Source organism: Mustela nivalis, assembly GCF_964662115.1.
Source record: "Mustela nivalis genome assembly, chromosome: 6".
In the NCBI taxonomy this organism is placed as follows: domain Eukaryota; kingdom Metazoa; phylum Chordata; class Mammalia; order Carnivora; family Mustelidae; genus Mustela; species Mustela nivalis.
The window spans coordinates 2664871-2685396 of record NC_139025.1 but is presented as its reverse complement, the minus strand read 5'-3'; the positions used below and the strand labels follow the sequence as shown (position 1 = coordinate 2685396).

Genomic DNA, 20526 nt, shown 5'->3' with positions numbered 1-20526 from the left:
AATCCAGCCTCGGGGATGAACCTGCTCCGGAACCGAACCCGAACCGTGACCCGAGGCTCCGGTGCCCTGCAGGGGGGCGTGCGGGGGCGGTGGGGAGGGCCTCTAGCCCCGGAGGGGTCCCCCCCCCCGCCCTCCTGGACCTGTGTGCGTGGACGGTGGGGGTCTCTGCCTTACCCCACCCCAGGAGTGCAGCGCGGGTGTGGTCACGGCACCGGCTTCTGCGGGCCCCGCCTGGGAGGGGAGGGCGGCCCCACTGCGCTGGGGGGTCCTCCAGGCCGACCGTAAGGCGCTGGCTTGCGTCTCTCAGGCCCCAGCCGCTCCAGCACCGGGGGCCACTGCACCGGGCGGCCGTCGGAGGGCCCGAGGTCGCGCAGTCCCCGCCCCCAGCCCCGCCCCCGCCCCGGCAGCCCCGCCCCCAGACAGCCCCCGCCCGCCCCGGCAGCCCCGCCCCCAGACAGCCCCCGCCCGCCCGCCGCTCCCCCCACAGCTCTCCGCGCTTTCGGGCCCAAGCACTGCCGCCGGCAGGTGGACGCCCGCCCCTCCCCGGGCTGCCCTCCGCGCCGCGTCACCTCCCCTTCCTCCCCTGGGTCTCGGTCCCGGTCCGTCGGTCCTTCGGTCCCGAGGTCGGCATGGCGCGCGCCCTGGGGCCCCAGCGACGGCTCCTGGCCATCTACACCGGCGGCACGATCGGCATGCGGAGCGAGCAGGGCGGTGAGTCGGATGCCTGGGGTGGGGGTCGGGTCCTTCTCACCTCCAGTGACCTTTCTCAGGCCAGGGCCGGGCACTGGGGGCCCTCTGGGGCGCTCTCAGCCCCCTTCCCCTCAGCTGTGGCTGGAACCCTCAGCACAGAGGGGCGCCCCCCCACCCAAGGGCCCTGCGGCTTCTGCCCCACCGCCTCCCCCTTCCCCGTGGCCAGGGCAGTGGGCAGGTGTGTCTCCACCGTCCAGGCCTTCCCCTCCAGCGACAGAGGCAGTGAGACCACGCCTGGCCTTTCGCAGGGAGGGCTCCTGACAGCAGTGGGCACACACTTCGGGGCAGTGCTCAGGGGCGGCAGGGGGCTTCAGGGAGCCGCACATCTTGTCTTTGCCTCTGTGGCAGTGGCTGCTGCTGGGGGGTGAGGGCCCGGGCGGGGGTGCTGGAGCTCGCAGGCCACCCCAAGCCAGGATGCCCTCAGTGGGGGCCAAGCACCTACAGCGAGGTCCCCCACGGCCCAAAAAGAGGAAGCCTGCCCACAGCATCCGGAACATTCTGGCATTCCTGGGAGAGGGGGAGACGGTTCCCCGATGTCCAGGCAGGCCAGGACGAACCCTCAGCCTGGGGAGTGGTGACTCAGACACCACTGGTGGCTCCTGGTGGCTCCGGCCGCTCCCCCCTCGGTCCCGGTTACTCCATCTGGGACGCCAGCACTGAGTTGGGACATTTCTTGAGGCCCCACCTTGCAGAGCCCCAGGACTCAGGCCTGTGTAGAGAGAGCCCTGTCCTGGAGGGGCTTGGGCCCAAGGACCTGGTTGTCCACCCCGCCCGCCTGCCTGCGGCTGCTGTGCCCTCTGCCTCTCTGACCCGATTAGCTGGTGCGTGACCTGAAGCCTGGAGGTGGCGGCGGACACCACCGTGCAGGGGCTGCTGTGGCTGCTTGTACCCCACCCCGCAGGCCATAGAGGGGCGGACACTGAACCAGTGGCAGCATGTGAGGAAGGTCACAAAGGCCGTGCGCCGGGAACACGCAGGGCTGTGGGTGCCCGTTGGGCAGGACCCTGCGTCTGGCTCCCCGCTTCCCTGGAGGGCACGGGGTCGGGGGGCTTCCCGGGAGGTGGGAGAGAGCCGGCGGGGCTGGGAGGAGGGAGATGGGGCCCAGAGGTGGTAGCTGCCCTGCGCCCACCCCCCATCCTGCTCCCCCAGGCTTGGCATGGGGCCAGCTGCAGTCCTGTTGTGCTCAACACACAGCTCCCAGGGGCTGGGCTGCAGAGACGGTGGACTCCGACCCCCTCCCACCAGCTGTGCCCCCCTCCCCTGCTTCTCCCGGGCGGCCTTGTGGTCAGAGAAGCTGCAAACTCACCTGTTCAGAAAGTGAATTAGAGACCCTGACTCAGAAGGCGGCCGGTTAGCTCAGTTGGTTAGAGACCCTGACTCAGGAAAGAGAGCCTGGGGGTGGGGGTAGGGGGTCTTCTTCCCTACAGGGAGGAATCTTCCAGAATCCCTTAGAGCCTTCCCTGGGCCTGGGGCCGTCTGGCCTGGTGAAGGTGAGGCCACCAAGCACCTTCTTGCGTCCAGAGCGGCCAGCCTGTCCTAGCTGGCAATGACGCTGGTCTTCAGAGCTCTGGCCGAGCTGCTGGCTAGGGGGCAGGTGGCCTCCAGTCCGAGGCAGGGGTGCCTCGTCCTCGCGAGCCACAGTGGCCTCTCTCCGCTCCTGGCTAAGGGCTTTGCCTTCATGTGGCCTGCTTCGTCCCCTGCCCCACGGCGCTGCCAGTCCTCCCCCTTCAGGAAGGCTTCAGGGAGCCCGTGACTTACGGGCCAGAGGACAAAGGAGGAAGAGGTGTGGGATCTGGTCCCTGCTGGCCCTCTAGCATCATGCAACCCCTGATCCCCGGCTCCTGAGACCAGGGAGGGTCCTGGGCCTGCTCTCGTGCGTGACTGGCTCTCCGTGTTCTTGAGGGACATGCATCTCTCGCTGGCTTTTCTGGCTAAAAATGTTGTAGAGTGAAAAGGTGTCTGGGGACCAGGGCTGCACCCCAGGCCAGGGCAAGAGCAGGATGAGGGCGGGTGGAGGAGCCGGGCTCCTGGCCGCTCCAAGCCCTGCCCGGGTTGTTGATCTCAGGACTCCGGGCCCTTCCCCAGAGTTCTGATGGGAACCGCATCAATGATTAACTCGCCCTGCACTGCTGACAGGGCTCCAGCGGTGCAAGGGTGGCGAGGGGCGGTGAGGGCGCAGGCCAGCCACAGCAAATCTGTTAGGATCGGCACTGTTGGTGTTTCTGGCCTGCAGGGCACACAGCGCCGTGGGTCGGAGCCTGCCCAAGGTCAGGACGGCCAGCGGAGGGCAGAGGCCGTAGCCACTGGGGACAACCCTTGACCCGTACCATCTCTGGGTTCAGGAAAGATGTCGTACGGCACGGGGCATCATGAAAAGAAGGCAGATAATGACCCCGAGCCCAAGGCTGAGCGGCACCTGGGGCCTCCTCCCACACAGCCGAGGAACCCAGGACCCCCTCCCTGCTTGCCGCCACCGTAGCGGCCCTTGCGGGCACTCGCACACAGAGCCCAGGGAGCAGAGCTTTGGGGGGCCGGGCGTCCGACAGCGCCAGGACAGCCTGGCCGATCGCAGGAGTTCCCGCCGCCGAGCCTCGTCACCAGACTGCGGCATCTGAGCCCTCGGCCCGGTCCTCCTTCCTGAACAGTCCCACGTGCTCACAAACTCACGTCTGGTGCCCAAGCCATAGGTGGTTCTAGGGGGATCTGCTGTCCTAGGGTGCACACGAGCGGTTTGGTGGGTGCAGAGCTGTGGCCCCTTGCCTTTGGGGCCCAAGGACGAGACCACATTCTGGTTTTACAGGCACCTGGTGTGGGGGCCCTTGCTGAGAAAAATAACAGGATTTACAAAATCAGAGTTCAACGTGAACATTTACTTGGAATGATTAAGGAAATCATAACAAATCACTGGTTTTAAAAAGCCAGGATATCAGAAAACTGTTTTGTTCATTAACTTGCTGATGCTCTCTCACGGCGGCGCCCCCTTATCTTTGGGCATTTCCCCGTGCTGTGCTGGCGGGACAGCAGCCCCCGCGCCGCCACAGGATTGTGTGCCGAGAACAACAGGAGAGCAAGGCCTTTCCTTGGGTCAGTTTGGCCTGTGCTGCCCACATGCTCCCTGGCTGGTGGGACAGCGGGGTCCTGTCCTTTCCGGGGGGCCCTGCAGCCCTGCCCCTCCCCACCTCGTGGAAGCAGGATGTCCCTGGCAGCCACTGCCCCTCCAAGGGTCAGCAGGTGACCACCCACATCATACGTGTGTCCCATGAAACCCACACCAAGTGCATCCCCACCTCACCTGCCCCGCAGTGGGACCCTCAGCTTTGCAGACTGCCCTGCGTCACCCACCACAAGGAGCTGCGGTGGAAAGTGGTCGTGTGTGTTTCCAGGGGTGGTTCGACCAAGTGCGCAGGAGGGTGCCCCCCACCCCTGCTCTGGGCAGGCATCTGACCTCCGGCAGGAAGGGTCCGTTCTTCCCGCTTCCTTGGCCGTGGCCGCACCGCTGCAGCCTCCGTGCCTCTCCCTGCCCGGTTCCTCCGCGGCAGTCGCATGCTGATGTCCCCTCTGTCCGCCTGGCCCCATTGGCTTGATGCTTCTCGCCCACACGCTTTACTTCTGCGGCAGGCGTGAGTGGAGCTCCTGCCGGGGCTGCGTGCGAGGCGGGGGCACGTTGTTCACGGTGCATCCCCACCGGGGTTCCCTCTGCCACACACATCCCTGAGCAGCCATGGGGCCGGTCTGCCCGTGCTGGCCGGGGATTGGCAGGAGCTGGGGCCCGGGCGCTAACGGGCAGGTGGACACTCCGAGGGGGTTTGGGGCGGGGAAACAGTCCCAGTGAGCTCACAGCCCGGCTGACGCTTCACCGTCCGCCACTGTGAGATGAGCACAGATGTGCTTCCTACTTGTTTCCGATAAGAACGTGTCTCAAGGAGGGGCCCAGCACAGCCAGGCCTGTGGGAGACGCCCAGCGAAGTTAGCTGACCTGTCCAAGGTCACGGTGCTGGTAGGAAGCAGGCTGGAACAAAAGGTTAGGACCTGGAAGCCTGAGAGCCTCTGCCAAGGCTTGTTTCTAGGAAACACACCTGTAACGTAGTAGGGCTCTTCCACGACACAACACCATTTCTGTCCAGTGCATTAGATGCAGGTTTCTAGGACACTGAGGCTGCAGGCAGAGGGCCTGGACTGCATGCGTTGTGGAGGGGTTGCACGTGGTCTAGTGAGGTACAAGGGCAGCTGGGCAGTGCGTGGGGGGGGGCCGTGGGCCTGGACATCAAGGAGGACTTCCTGGAGGTAGCAACCCGAGCTGGGGTGAAGCACCTGCTGGACTGTATGTCTGTGAGCAGGAGCTGGTGTGGGCCTTCTGGGAAGTGGGGGAAGATCCAGAGGTCCATTGGGCTGCACGGAGAGAAAAGGCGGCAGACAGAGTGACCTGGCCCTGGGTGGAGGGGCCAGAGCCCCTGGCAGGGCCCCTGGGGCTGTCTCACGGGCTCCCCAAGAAACTGTCCGGTCCAGACAGAGCAGCTGCCCATCCTCACCAGTTTCTCCCCCGACAAACCCGAGCCCTGCCCAGACCTGGCCCCCAGCATGTCGGGTAGATGTCCCGATGCGGGGGGAGGAGCCAGCGGCTAGAGGAGTCAGCGGTGGCTGCTGGCCCTGACCCACACTGCCCCCAATCCGGCTTCTGCCCGTAGTGCTCGTCCCTGGGAGTGGCCTGGCCGCCGTCCTGAGGTCACTGCCTATGTTCCATGATGAAGAGTACGCCCGGGCCTCTGGCCTCCCGGAGGACACACTGGTGCTGCCGTGAGTGGGGGCTCCGTGGGGTCCCAGGTGGGGATGACCACCGGCTGTCAGTGGGATAGAGCTGTCCTGAGACGGCTGCCTGCAGGGCTGGCTGCTCACTGATGTCCTTTCACGCTTTCCTGACTTTAGAACCACCAACAGCCCCCTTTCAAGTGAGCCTCGGACTCCCCCACCTCGAGGTCCCCAGCACATGTGGATGCAAGCTCATCAAGAGAGGCGGAGGCTGTCTCCCCTCGTGTAAGGGTCCCCCTATCTCTCAGCTCTCGGCCAAGGCTGCCTTCACGGCTGTCAGGCTGCGGGGGGAGTCCCCCTCGTGGTCCCCCAGCTCCCTCCTGCCGGAGTTTCTCCTCCCAGGGTCATTGTCTGGCCCACAGAGGGCGGCCCCAGCCTCCCTCTCAGAGCTGGTGCTGTGAGGCGCAGACCGCCCTGCCCCATCCTTGAACCCTCCTGAGGACTGAGGTCCCTGGGGGAGGCCAGGCCCTGTCCTCCGGATGCCAAGACACTGGATATATGGAGCCCACTGAGAAGTCCCTGGTGCAGGGGTCGGCAGGGTGGGGTGGGGGGAGCAGAGCTGGCCGGGGAAGCAGGGGGCAGAGCGGGAGTCCTTGTTCTGCCTCCCACAGGCCCGCCAGCCCCGACCAGAGAGTCATCTACACGGTGCTGGAGTGCCAGCCCCTCTTTGACTCCAGTGACATGACCATCACTGAGTGGGTTCAGATCGCTCAGACCATCGAGGTAGTTGAGGAGTGTGGACGTGGCTGGGAGTGTGGGTGGGGCTGTGTGTACTGGGAGGGGCTGCGAGTGGGCGTGGCTAGGAGTGTGGGTGGAGCTGAGTGTACTGGGCGGGGCTGGGAGGGTGGGGCTTGTGTACTGGGGGAGCTGCGAGTGGGCGTGGCTAGGAGTGTGGGTGGGGCTGTGTGTACTGGGCGGGGCTGCGGGTCTGGGCGTGGCTAGGAGTGGGTGGAGCTGAGTATACTGGGAGGGGGGTGGGTGGGTGGGTATGGGCGGGGCTGGTTGGCTGGGCGTGGCTGGGGCTTCAGAAGCACTCCCCTTGGGGTCTGGGGAGGTGGGGTCTGCTCGCCTGGCCTGAGACTTGGGAGCATCAGGAAATGACCGTTTTAGGAAAGTGCTAGACCCTCAGGTTACATCTCAGGCCCTTTCCCCTGTACAAGCAGAGGATGGGCAGCGAGGGCCATGTCTCCTTTCCCGTGGGGGAATGTCCCAGACGGCTGTCCTGGTTCGTATCCTGGGCTGGGATGCTGTGGCTTCCCTGCAGGTTGACAGGCTCCATGCCTCCCCGTCCCCCCCCCCCCCCGTTCACCCCACCCGCCCTGAAGGCAGGGACTTAGTGGATTTGGGGCCCATAAAAGGTAGAGAACCCTGTGCAGTTCTCTGGTTTACAGCACCCAGTGCGGACCCCTTACCTGGTGCCAGACCCCCCTCGTCAGCTTTCCTCTCTGCTCTGCCCAACCTCATCATCGCCAGCCCCGCTCCTGCACAAGCCTGGCCTGCCACCCGACTGCCTCCTGCCCCCTCCCACCCCTACTTCGCCCTTCTGCCCTCTCCAGGCCCAGTTCTCACCTGCCTCCCTTAAGAAGCCTCAGAGGCTCATCGCATACACTCATCTCCCCGGCAGCTGGGGACTGGCCCCCGCCCCACGCTTGTGTTCTTCTGCCTCTGGGGGCGGGGGAAGGCAGCCTCCTGGGCCCCATCCCTCTCACTGTGAGGGGGACCGTGTGTGGTCCTGGGCCTGGTCCTTACATTCCTGAATGGGCCCGTTAGCTGACAGTGGACATGTCTGTGGCCATAGTCTGGGGCAGTCTCCCTGGTGTGTGGCCAGCAGCGTCCTCTGGTTGGGGCCTGGCCGCTTTGCTGAGCTCCCGGACTGCTGTCCTGGCCACAGTGTCCAGCCGCGCGCAGACTCAAAGGGCCTTTGGGGCCCTAGTGGCCCCGCCTGTGGCAGTGCCCCATGTGGCCAGCAGAGGGTGCCCCAGCCTGCCACACTGCTCGGCAACCGCAGTTAGGGTCAGCCTGGCATGGTCTTCCAATGGGCCAGGAAGGATGCTCCCCTCAGGTGGGTTTGGCCCCGCTGGTTCCCAGAACTGTGCCCCCTGCATCCACAGCTTGGGCCATCCACCCTCCAAGGCCCAGCCTTGGCTGCCCTCTAGTTGGTGGCCACAGGATGAATTGCAGAGGCGGCCAGCGTGTCTGGGAGGCCTTCTAGGCTTTGCTGAACCTGGAAGGGCTCTTCCCCACGTTTGCCTGCCAGTGTCCTGCCCTCTTGTCGGGTCCTGGTCCAGCCAGCCACCCAGATCACCCGCCAGCTCCCAGCCCCGGCTGTGCGTTGTGCCCTTTTGCCATGTCCTTGCCTGGCTCTCCTGCTGGACCGTGGGCTCACAGCTCACTGGCCCCTGCAGCTGCCTGCCCAGGAGGCAGGGGTCACATGGCACAGGGCTCCCCAGGAGTCCTGAGCTGAGTCCTGGTGTAGCCCTCCGGCTGACCTGTGCTCTTGGGAGCCCTGACTGACCATCACCTGGGGGAGATGCTGGCCGGAAGTCTAGCGCGGATCCTCCAGAGGACGTTTTCCCGGCCAGCGGTGGCCAAGATCCCACCAGTGCCTCCCTGCCTCCCTCCCTCTGCACCGGGGACCCTTTCCTCTCTTCCTCGGGCGGAGGCCTGCCTGAGTTTGCTGCGCCCCACAGAGACACTACGGGCAGCACGACGGCTTCCTGGTCATTCACGGCACGGACACCATGGCCTTTGCGGCCTCCGTGCTCTCCTTCGTGCTGGAGAACCTGCAGAAAACTGTCATCCTCACGGGCGCCCAGGTAATGGCCCAGGCCTGCTGGGGAGCATGAGGGCCTCCCTGAGGCCACGGGGGGAGCCCGGGCCGGACCCCGGGCCTCTTTCTCAGCCCTGTAGCTCCCAGAGGCAGCGCCCATGGGTTGGTGCCGGCCGGCTGTGCGGGGCAGCTCCGTGGGTCCTGCCGGTGCCGGTTCTGCTCTTCCGGGGTGGGTGCGTGGCCTGCTGTCAGCCCTGTCCAGCTGCCCTGACTTTGTGCCTCTTGTCATGCTTCCCACCAATGCCGCTGTCGGGGGCCGCGGGAGCCTTAGCCCGTCTCTGGCCTCCTCGCCCAGGTGCCCATCCATGCCCTGTGGAACGACGGCCGGGAGAACCTGCTGGGCGCCCTGCTCATGGCGGGCCAGTACGTGATCCCCGAGGTACCGCCCTCCCTGGTGTGGGGGTGGGGCTCGGCCTCTGGAGTGTAGGCAGGGGTTGGGGGAGGCTCTCGGGTGGGACTTGCAGGGTTGAAAGATCTGCCTTCACCTCCCCCGTGACCTAAGCTGTCATCATAGAGAAACTCCGGAGATAAAGCGAGCAGAAGGAAACACCACCCACGTTTTACTTCCCAGAGGTGCTGCTGGGAACAGAGTGCTGTGTTTTCTTCCAGATTATGAATCTTTTTTTTCTTTTTTTAAGATTTTATTATTTGAGGGGTGCCTGGGTGGCTCCGTGGGTTAAGCATCTGCCTTTGGGTCAGGTCATGATCCAGGGTCCTGGGGTGGAGCCCCACGTCAGGCTCCCTGCTCTGCGGGTCTGCTTCTCCTTCTACCTCTGCTGCTCGCCCTGCTTGGGTTCCCTCTCAAATAAATAAATACATAATGTTTTTAAAAGAGATTTTATTTATTATTTGAGAGAACACATGCACCAGTGGGGTGTGGGGCAGAGGGAGAAGCAGACACCCCGCTGAGCAGGGAGCCCGATGCGGGGTTCCACCGCAGGACCCTGCGGCCAGGCCCTGAGCCGAAGGCAGAGGCTTCGCCGACGGAGCCCCCGGCGCCCCCGGATCACGTCTCTTACACGTGCTCACGCTGTGTGTGTGTGTGCGTTGCAGTATCTGTAGAAGTCGGCCGCCCCGTCTGGCTGTGCAGCTGGCTTTCCCTGTTCAGCAAACCCCTTCGCGGGGGGCCACAGGGGACCTCACAACACCCCCCCACATTGCAGGGGACCCCGTGCTGGGAGGCGGGCACCCACCCTGGGGAGGCAGTATCCCCCACATGTGGGGTGGCTGTGCCCCCCGCCCCTACCCAGGAGAACTGCTCTAGAGGGACTAGAAGACAGGGGTGGGCAGCTCCAGAGCACCCCCCACCCGAGCTCAGAGCAGGGCCTGCTGGGACCCCGCCGCTCCAGGGAGAGGCCTCTCTCCGCACCCTTGGGCTGAGTTCACGGGGGCTCCCTGGGAAGCCGCGGTGGGGGCAGTGGGCAAGTGGGAAGGGGAGGGTGGCGGGGCCCCTCGCACGTCCCGCCCCCTGCCCCACTGCGGGGTAGGGGTGCGGGGGGTAGGCCTCTGCTGGGGCAGCCCTCTGGCATTTGCTTGGAGCGCTCTGGCACGATGGCAGGGGGCAGGCTGGAGGGCACAGGGGCTCCCCGGGGCTGAGCCACGGCCTCTCCCCTCCCCTGCAGGTTTGCCTCTTCTTCCAGAATCAGCTGTTTCGGGGCAACCGAGTGACCAAGGTGGACTCGCGCAGGTTCGCGGCCTTCTGCTCCCCCCACCTGCCCCCTCTGGCCGTCATGGGCACCGATGTCACAAGTAAGCCAGGCAGGGAGTGGGGCCAGTGGATGCGGGCTCCTGCCCTGGGATTTCTGCAGGGAGCAGGGCTGGGAACCTGTGTCTGGGGCTGAGGAGGACCCCCTGAACCGGGGGCGAGGACAGTGCTCTGTTCTGCCCTGGGAGGGGAAGTCAGGGGCTACTCCGAGCCGGCGGCCTGCGTGGCCCACCGAGGTGGGGTGTCGGAGCGGGTAGTCCCAGCTCCGGGCCTGGGGAATGGCTGGGGCTCCAGACGCTGGCGGGGCCCCACCTGCTTGCGGAGGGCGCCCTGAGGAGAGGGTGTGGGTGTGAGTGGGGGGCACCAGGTTGGCCTCCTTTCCGTGGCGGGGGTGGGGGTTGGCAGCGCGGAGCCCCTCCAGCCCTGGTGAGGACGGAAGGATGGGCGGCTGCTCTCCCTGCCTGGCTCCCTGCGGGGCTCAGGAGTGGAGCTTTGGGGATGCCCCGGCCGGCAGGCGGGGCGCAGCTCCCTGGGGAGGGCAGGGCTCTGTCTGGGCCCTGGGCAGACCACAGGGCATGGGCCGCACTGAGGCAGGCCCTGAGGGAGGGGGCCTTGGGGTGGGGGGCACCGAGGAGGGCGGGGGAGGGGACGATGCCTGGGTTCAGAGGGGCTCCCCGCGCCCCACTCTCCTGCTGGGGGTGGCCGAGGAGGACCCCGCCCACCCAGCCAGCCGAGCCGTCCTCTCCTTAGTCATCACTTCTCGTTACTTCCTTCTGCGAGACCGTCGTAGACAGGGGCTTGGGGGGTCGGCGGCGCTGGAGGGACACACAGAGCCTGGGGGCCTTCTGTGCAGAGGACAGCTCGGTCTCCCGCCCTGAGTGTTGGGGTGGGGGGTGTTGGTGAGTGTTGGCGCCGGGAGCCGGCTCGGTGCGCCCCATGCTGCCGTTCCTCCTCCGTCTCGGCCCCCGGGAGGGACGGACCGGGGGCCCCATGGGCTCTCAGGCGCGTGGTCCAAGCCCGCAGGGAGGGGAGCGTGGGCTCTCTTTGTGTCTGTGACCCCCCTGCGGTCATAATTCCTGGGTGCTGGCAGCACGCCCCCAGCCCCGGCTTATCTGCGCGCCCAGATGGGGCACACGGCCCTAAATTTAAGGACGGCCCTGGCTGCTGATGGATGCCGCGGGCTCCCTCCTGCCACCCATCCCCCCAAGTTCCCTTGGATCCAGCGCGAGAGGGCAGCGTGTGTCCGGAATGTTCCCTGGCTTATTATCACCCGTGAATTGCTCTGGTAGCAACAGCAGGAGGCCTGTAGGCTCACAGCCCCCTGGGTGGGGGTGGGGAGGAGCCCTGGGCCGGGGCTCCTGGAGACGCCTCTCGCCACCACTCTGGTCCTGGCTCTGCGCACAGGACGGTGGCCTCGGTGGCCCTTCCCCACTCGGGGCCTGCGTTCCCCTGTGCTGGACATGGTAGCTGCTACCTCGGACAGGCTTCAGTGGTTGGAGCCCGCAGGGCCATCAGTGCCCGGCCTCTGCCCCATCAGGGCTGGCTTGTGCCCGGGATTGAGAGTGTGGGGTCCTGGGCTGGGCCTGGGGCTCCTGAGGGCTGGGAGGATGGAAGTTGGGGAGGGCTCTGCTGCCTGGGTCCTGGCGGAGCAGCGACCTTCTGACCCCTAGGGACACTGGCTTTCTGGGGGGCCAGTGCGTGGAAGGGCACAGACCCCTCACTTTCCCGGGTCTGGGGGGTTGGCCCTCAAGTGTTCGGGGTGCGCCAGAGGGAGGCTTTCTTCCCCCAGAGCTGACGCATCCTTTCTTCATTCACTCGCTCATTCTTTGACTTGCTGGGCTGTGGGCGAGGTGCGTGCCCGGTCCGGGGCAGGAGAGGCTGGGTGGTCTGGCCTCTCCCGGGACCCCAGACGACACGCCACTTGGGGTTTGGCCGCTGCGCTTCCAAGCCCGCGGGCGCTGTTCCTGGTCCGGGAACGCCTCTCCTCCCCCTCCCCTGCACACTTGCGGTCGGGCTGCAAGACCCGGGCGCCCGCGTCCCTGTGGGGCCTCCTTGCCACCCAGGCTCCGTGCACAGGCTGCGGCTGCACCCCGCCCGGGACTGCGCGGACGGTGGGCAGGGTGTGTATCGGGAGCGGGGCTGGAGAGCCGGGCCAACGGTCCTGGCCGGCCGGTGGCCTGCACGTCCCCCACGTGCACCTCTGCCCCCACAGTCAACCGGGAGCTCGTGCGGAAGGCCCGAGGGAAGGCCCGGCTGGTGGTGCACAGCAGCATGGAGCGCGACGTGGGCCTGCTGCGCCTCTACCCCGGGATCCCCGCAGCCTTGGTAGGGACCCGCCCCGGCCCCACCACCCTTTCTGGGCTTCCTGTGGCCTTCCCATGCCATCGCCTTCCCCGCACTGCCCCTTCTCCTTGCCCAGGAATGGCTGCAGTCGAGGGCGGGGATGTGGGCCCCCTCAGGGAGCTGGGGCCACAGACACTAGCCAGGGGTGGTGTGACGGTCCGGGCACCGTGGCCCCTCTTCCTGTGGACCGGGGTGGCTTCATGGGGATGTCCCCACACATGGGGTGGGACTTGGCGCGGGCTGCCCCTGAGCTCTGGGTCACAGTCTGTGAACTGGGACCCGATCCCCTCCAGGGGCACTAGGGACAGGTGGGGTGGTCTTTTCCCTGTGGGTCCTCGTGCTTGTCTCAGTCTGGGCCCAGGATGGGCGTTCCTCCCTGTGCTGTGTGAGACGGACCCCGCGCAGCAGAAGGCCAGGTAGGAAAGACGGGCCTTAGAGTTCGAGTGAACAGTCACGGCCTTTCCAGAGCCTGGGCCTGAGGTCAGGCCAGACGGTGCTCCTGTGAGCCGGGACAGGGCCGCAAGCACTAGGCCCCCAGGCTACCTGTTCTCCGCGCCCCTCGACACCACCCCTGCTTGTGCTCTGGGCTCCGAGTCCCTCACAGGCTGGGGGTCTGTGATGGCCTTTCTTCCCTGGGCCCCTCTGAAGGCAGAGACCCTCAGAGTCGGAGGCCTTCTGCGGGCTCTGGGGCCAGACTGCGTGGCCTAAGTCAGGCGGCCTCTAGATGCTGGTGCAGGGGTGGGAGCCCCCGGGATTTTGAGGGAGGCCTGCTTCGGAAAGGGCTGGTCTGGCCCTGTCGTCTGTCTTCTGAGTGGAGCCTTGGCACAGGGCAGGAGACGGGGGCGGTGCCCCTGGCTGACTTGGAACCTGTGTGTGTGTGTTGGGCACTTTCCCCAAATCCTGCCAAGCCGGGGGCACCCCCTGCTGTGTCTCAGACAGGGCAGGGCGAAGGGGCTGGAGTGAAGGCCATGGGGCTGGGAGCCGTGTGGAGGGGACGTTCTGATCGTGGCCACACCTGCCACGGCCGTCCAGCCTTCGGAGGGGAGCAGGTGTCTCCTGACCGGTGAGCGGGACGCAGACCCTCAGGACTCTCTGTGTAGCCCGCTGGGGTCGGACCGCGAGACCGGGCTGCTTCTGCCACCGAGCGGTGGTGCAGGACAAGCCTGGGGTGTCCACTGCTGGAGCAGGAGGCCAAGGCCCGCCTTACCCGCCTTACCTGCCTCCCGGCCCCACAGGTCCGGGCCTTCCTGCAGCACCCCCTGAAGGGCGTGGTCATGGAGACCTTCGGCTCGGGGAACGGGCCCACCAAGCCAGACCTGCTGCGGGAGCTCCAGGCTGCGGCCGAGCGGGGCCTCATCATCCTCAACTGTTCCCACTGCCTGCAGGGGGCCGTGACCTCTGACTACGCAGCTGGCATGGTGGGGGCAGGGAGCCGGCAGCTGGAGGGGGAGGGCCCAGGCCCTGTGACCCTGCGCCCCATCTCCTGCTCACACCCCTTTCTCCACAGGCCATGGCGGGCGCCGGCATTGTCTCTGGCTTCGACATGACGTCCGAGGCCGCCCTGGCCAAGCTCTCCTACGTGCTGGGCCACCCTGGGCTAACCCTGGACGACAGGAAAGAGGTGCCCCTCGGGCTGTGGGTGTGGGGGCAGGGGTCACAGGGCTCCCAAGGGCATATGAGGGTGCGACTGGGCAGATGGTGGGCCCAGCCCAGCAGGGTGTGTGCCTGGCTCGGAAAGGAAGAAAGGCAGGGTCTCCCCGTCGGGGGAAAGCACCAGCTCTGAGGCCTGGGCACCCACCAGCCCTTGCTAACCCCCGCTCAGACCACCTGCTCTCCCGCTGTCTCGGGGAGCTGTGCTCTGGCACTGCTCAGGATGGCCCCCATCCTCCAGCCTTCCTAGGGGCCACCTCAGAGGCAGCCAGCCTTGCCAGAGGCCACAGGGTCCTTGGGAGAGGTGGGGCTGGGGCAGTGGAGAGTGTGGTGGGCCTGCAGGGACTTGGCTGGGGTCAAGCATGGGCCTGGGGGATGGGGACTGAGCTGAGGGGTTTCCGGCTCACCGCCTGCCCTGGGGGTGCCTGGTCCTGGGGGTTGGTCGGTGGGCTCCTGGGCTCCAAGCATCCCCGGCTTGCTGTGTTCTCCGCCCCCAGCTGCTGGCCAGGGACCTTCGGGGCGAGATGACACTGCCCATGGGGGCCGAGCGCCGGCCCTCACTGAGTAGCAGCCCGCTGGGCCGGGGGGCTACCCAACTCCTCACTCTCAGCCAGGTACTGCCCAGTGTGTTCGGGCCACGTGCACGGGGCCTGGGGGGCGGGCCCTGGGGGCGGGGTCACTCCAGCCACACCCACCACACCCGCCACTGCCGGCCAAGCAGGAGATGGCCAGGCATGGCCTGGTTCTGGGCCTGGGTGGAGGGCTTGGGTGCTCGGCAGAGATGACTTGCCAGGATTCAGGGGTCAGGCAGGAGCCAGGCGGGAGCGGCGCCTGGCGGCAGCGGCCAAAACAGCTGAGTGGAGACCTCGTAGCGCATGGACAGCAGGCGGAATGTGGCCCTGTCACCAGCGGGGCACAAGGGGCGTCTGGCGGCTGCACGCGGCTGTGCAGGGCCTGCCGCCTGCTGGTCTTGGCCCCAGGCGCGGTGCGGCTCTGGGGCGCAGCCTGCGGGGTGGGCACGCTGTCTGTCCGGTGCTGGAAGGAGAGGGGGCTGGGGTCTTCCTGGGCCTGCGGGTGCAGCCCCTCCACCCTCCCAGCCAGGAGCCCAGACCTGGAAGCAGCAGGGGAGCTGGGGTCACACTTGAGGGCCTAGGGTCTGGGGTTGAGGCCGGGCTAGGCCCATGGCAGTGACCCAGCACACGGCCACCTCTGGGCGAGACATCTAGGCCTGGCGTCCCAGTGCTCCCCGGGTTATGCCACATGTGTCAGTTTCCCGTCTGCGGGACCCATCACGGATCCTGCCATCGTGATCTGGCCGCGCTGGGGATGCTGGGCTGAGGGCAGGCCGCGCTGCTTCCCAGGCGGCCTGCAGGGACTCCGTTGGCACTCCCAACCCTCGGGTGTGTTGTGGAGCTCCTCCATGACCCACAGCACCCCCAGGGCTAGGGGCAGGCAGCGTGTAGGAGCTCTGCCCTGGGAGGTGCGCCCTTCTTTCCAGGTGAGGGGACCAGGCACCCCTTCCTGTGCTCCCCAAAGCGGGTGTTGGTGGAGGCTACCGCCAAGGAATCACATCTTAGCGGGGGTGGGGGAGGTGGCCCGCCATTGGGCGCACGGCCCAGAAGGACGGATCCAGACCGTGGTCCCGGGTTCCCCAGGGGCAGACGAGCCAAAGACTCCAGGGTGCCGCTCTCTCTACCCAGGAGGCTGACGCCATACGGGAGGCCCTGCTGCCTAGCCTGGCCTGTGCTGCAGCCCATGCCGGTGACCTGGAGGTGCTGCAGGCACTTGGGGACCTGGTGAGGCCCCTGCCCCCTCCTTGGGGACCAGCCCCAGCTACACCAGTCCCCCCGCAGGGGTGGGGGGCACAGGACAGCCTTGGCCTGGGGCCCTGCTCTGCCAGGCCCTGCTTCTGGGGGACACCCTGACCCTTCCCATCCCCTCTTCCTGGCCTACCTGACTCTGCCCAGCCCTCCCTCAGGAGGTGACAAGCCTTTGTGTCACCCCAGGGCAGTGACCTGAGCCTAGAGAACTTTAACGGTCAAACTCCTCTGCACGCGGCCGCCCGGGGAGGCCAGTCTGGGGCGGTCACCATGCTGCTGCGGAGAGGGGTGGACGTGGGCCCCCGAGATGAGGACGGACACAGCCCTCTGCTGCTGGCCGTGAAGGGCAGGTACTGGGGGCTCCCCACAGTGGGCATGCAGGCTGGGGGTCCCATTGGGTGAGTCTGGGGCAGGCCGCCATAGGGCGGCTGCTGGTTTGCCTGTGGTGACCCAGCTTGCTCGGGAGAGCCGGGCAGGGCCAAGGACATCTGCTTCCTAGAGCCTTACCCACCCCCGGCCCGGCTGGGCACAGGGCCTGGGCGGGCAGCCAGCAGGGGGCTGGAAGGACAGGCATCCGGGCCTGAAGATGTCCCCGGCTCCCACCGCCCCCTCGTCCTGCCTGGCGTCTCTCCGAGGGCTGGGCCTTACCGCTCTGGCTGACAGTGGAAACTCAGAGCAGGTGGCCGCGCGGTGGGCAGGGCTCGGAGGGAGCATAGCTCAATATTCTAGGGACTTCTATCTGAATGGGGCCTGGAACTTGCTGGGAAGACCTTGTGGGTGGAGTGGGCCCCCTCCAGGAGCCCAGAGCAGTATCGGTGGGGAGTGTGGGAGGGCACACGTGAACACGGCTGTGTGAGCTCACGTGTGTGTGTCTGGGGGGCGGGCCACGGCCCTCGTGTTCAGCCCTTGGTTGGCTGACTTAGGGTCTGGTCTGCCCAGGCCCCAGATGCCCCTGCTTCTCCATCCTAGGGAGTGCGGGCGAGTCTCGCAGAGAGAGGCTGGGGGTGCGTGAACCTGGGGTGGCCCGACTGTCGGGCTCGATTCAGTCCTGGGTGCCCCGGCACTGTGCGCCCTGGGGTGGGCACGTCATCCCGGTGAAGAGCAGGGCGGGTAGCTCCCTCTTGACCGGGCTGTGAGCGCGGCGCCGGGGGTTCCCAGGGTGGGGGTGTGGGGCCGGAGTGATCTGGGTGCAGATTCCAGGCTGTGAGTTCTTAGGCGTGGGTCGAGAGTGATGAGCTCACCGTCCCGGTCCCGCCCCCTCATCCCTGCCCCCCCCCCTGCACCACAGCACCCCCCCAAACCGGTCTCCCAGCCTCACTCTCCTGACCTCACTCCCGGGCCTGGACCTGCTGGGCCCTGGAGAGCTCTTCTGGGCGGGGAGGGCAAGACCTGGGGGACCCCACCCTCCTACCCAGGCTTCCTAAAAGGGGGTGACCATGCAATTTACAGTACAAGGCCACTGCGGGGGAAGGGGCCAGGCAGCGATTCTGCTGAGACCGCGTCTGCACGTTCTGTTCCCTTGCTTTGCCCACTTGCTCCCCCACTCCCCAAGCCCCCACCCCGGCCCTGCCCCCACCACACCTCCCCATCCCACTCCAGGGTGGCTCCAGGCCTGGCCCAGGCCAGTCGGCCTCTGGAAACCCACAGAGGTCGGGGCCTGCTCTGGGACCTTCCGGTTCACGTCTGTCAGTGTCTCATCCCTGCCCCCCTCCAAGGGCAGAGCGCAGGCCCAGCTGACTCTGCTTCCCCAGGCCCAGCCTTGACTGCAGCGGGTGTGTGCGGTGGGCAGTGCGTGGGGCTCTTAGGATGGGGACTGGGGGGGCCTGTGGCCAAGGCCTCATGTGGGTAGAGGAGCGGCTGGGTCAGGGCTGACGCCCCAGCATGGGCAGGGTGCTGGGGTACCTCAGACCCGGCTCCACCCTGCAGACCCAGGAAGTCCCAGGAAGCTTCCCAGATGTGTAAAGGGACATTGCCCTGGGCTGCCAGGGAGGGGGTGGGGCGGGGCGGGGGGAGCCGCACTGGTTCAGATCCCGGGGCGGGGGGCTGGCAGGGGAGTCGCTGCCGTGTTGAGCGGCGGCTGCCGGGCAGGCGGTCAGTGCGGTCTGCACGCTGTGTTTTGTGACAGGCATCGGGGTGTCATTGAGCTGCTGCGGGCAGCTGGGGCCTGCCTGTCCCCCCAGGAGCTGGAGGACGCGGGGACAGAGCTGTGCAGGTAAGGGCACCGGGGCACCTGGGCTTCTGGGGCAGGTGGGAGGGGGAAGGGCCTTCGGGAAGGGCCCGGCTTCAGACGAGGAGGGCCTACCCCGTGCCCGCCCGGCCGCTGGAGTCTGCCCTGGAGGCTGGGGTGGCTGGGGGAGGAGAGCCGTCACCCACTTGCAGCCAGGCCACAGGTCTGCTGAGTCCCTGTCCTCCCCGGCGCAGGCCTCGCGGTAGTGGGGCCTGGTCCCCACCCCCGCCAGCCGGGGCCCATGGGCAGCGGCGGCCCCGCCCCAGCCCACCCCCAGGGGCTGGCAGGGCTCGGACTCACAGGTGCCCTGAGGGACCCCCGGGCAGGCCTGGGTGGCCTGGGCTAGTGGGGAGTCGGGGTCTTGGAGGTCTCCAGCCAGCGTGTTGGCCATGGGTGGGCTGGAACACGGGGGGGCTGCGGAGCCCCGCTTCCTGCTCCATCCGCTGGCACCCCATCCCCGGGCTGCTGCCGTGGCTCTGCCTGGGGTCTCTCCGTGCCACCTGTCAGCTGCCCCCGAGCTGGGGCCAGGTGCCGAGGGGGGCCGTGGGGAAGCAGAGACACGAGGGTGCGGCGCTGGAGGCAGCCCAGGTCCGCAGCCCTGAAAGGCAGAGCCCCCAAGCCTGGGGAGGGGTGTGGACCGTGGCTCTCAGGCTGACGGGCGGGGGAGAGGAGTGTGTGCACGGTCTACCCACAAGTAGTCGCCGAAGCCCTGGCCCTCTCGTCCCCACTGGCCAGTGCCTCCCCTACCCCTGTTCCTTGGTGCTGGCCTCAGCTGACCCTGGGGGTCCCAGGCGTAGATATGGGGTGGGGTGGAGAGACCCCGCTGGCCCCCAGCCTCAGGCCTTCCCGCCCTGACATTCAGTGTCTCCAGGGGGACAAACCCTGCTGGCCAACCCAGCTCCCACCCTTCCCGGCTTGCGGGGGCACGGTGGGCTCTCAGACGCTCTGGGGTGTTAGCGCCTCGCCAGGGAGGGAGGGGCCCCGGCTCTGGAGGGACTTCTAGGCTTGGCTCCGGGTTGTGCTGCCCCGGGGGCTGGCCTCATTGGCTCCAGGGACAGGTGGGGACACAGGCCGAGAAGGGTGGTGGCAGCCAGGTCCCAGGGCATCCAGGACTCTGCCCAGGGGAGGGCGTGTCCACCCTGGGCTGCCTGGCTGGATCTGGGGGCCCAGGGAGGCCAGTGTGTGGGAGGTGGCAGGGGAGGCTGGCGACAGGTCTGGGAGGGGCTGGCCGTGTCATCCTGCATGATTCACCCCAGAAATCACTTGGTGCCCCTGTGGGGGCTGACCAGGAGGGAGTCTCCGAGGCCCCTTCTGTGGGATAGCCCCCCCACGGGTGCCGCAGCCCTGGTCAGCACAGCTGCCCCACCTGGCCCGTGGGTGGGGAGTGGGCTCCCCTGAGAGGGTGTGAGGGCGAGCAGGACCCTGGCGAGGGCAGGTGGGCGGGGTCCTTCTCCCAGCCAGCCCTGCCGCCCCGCCACGCCGCCTGCTCCTTCCAGGCCCCCCGCGCCATCTCCTCGCAGACTTCCCTCCCTCCCGCCTCTGCGGACCCCGCCCCAGAGGGCTGTGTTGTGAAATAGGAAGCTGGCGAGTGGCCCTCCTTGTGGGGTGGCGCACGTGCGTGTGTGTGCTTGTGTGAGTGCGTGTGCGTGTGTGTGTGTGTCCTTGACCTGAGTCACGGCTCCCCCTGCGGGGTGAACCCAGCCTCCAGGCCACTGGCTCACCCGCAGTGGACCCACACTCTGGCCCTGCTGGCCCGAGCCACTGCTGGGGTGCTGGGTGGGGCTGCCTTTGTGGCGGGTCCTGGGGCCCCGACAGCTCGTCCTGCTCTGCTCCCTCTCCCAGGCTGGCGGCCAGGGCAGACCTCGAAGGCCTTCGATCGTGGTGGCAGGCGGGGGCTGACCTGAGCAGCCCAGGCTACGACGGGCGCAGTGCCCTGCGTATTGTGAGTGCCCCCGAGCCCCCGCTGCCCTCTCCTAGGCCACCTCTTCCTGGAAGGCCTCCTGATAGTCCCATTGGCTCCCCCTCCTCCAGCCCCTACACCCAGTGCCCACAGTCCTGCTCTCCCTTCCCGTCCTAGGCCCCTCCCTGAAACCAGAGCTGTGGGGAGAGGAGTCAGAGCCAGGGAAGGTATCCTGGTGGGTGGAAGGTGGCAGGGGGCAGGGGGCTCAGGGGCCTGGCTGCTGGTCACATGCTCCCTCCCACAGGCAGAAGCAGCCGGGAACCTGGAAGTGGTGACCTTCCTGCAGAACCTCGAGGGTGGGGCCGGTGCCCAGGCCCCAGGCCCAGTAAGTTCCCTCTGCTCCGCACAGGACTGAAGGCTTCCCCACGCTACTGGGCTCGGGCTTAGGGAACATGTCTAAGGGCTTGTCCTGGGGATGGAACCAGAGGAGGGCAA

The 20526-nt window shown here is 67.2% G+C and overlaps 1 protein-coding gene across 1 annotated transcript; it reads left to right on the top strand.

The window, feature by feature from the left end:
- Window positions 1-463: 463 nt before the first annotated feature.
- ASPG (asparaginase) lies at window positions 464-20446 on the top strand (the record flags this gene model as incomplete). The annotated part of the gene is made up of 16 exons (XM_082734193.1): window positions 464-711; window positions 5436-5544; window positions 5674-5781; window positions 6168-6279; window positions 8247-8372; window positions 8682-8765; window positions 10009-10135; window positions 12304-12416; window positions 13670-13852; window positions 13942-14055; window positions 14582-14698; window positions 15785-15880; window positions 16091-16254; window positions 18030-18116; window positions 19974-20073; window positions 20336-20446. The coding sequence occupies exons 1-16, from the start codon at window positions 630-632 to the stop codon at window positions 20444-20446; spliced, it is 1833 nt and encodes a 610-aa protein (XP_082590319.1). The 5' UTR covers window positions 464-629.
- Between the last annotated feature and the right edge of the window lie 80 nt (window positions 20447-20526).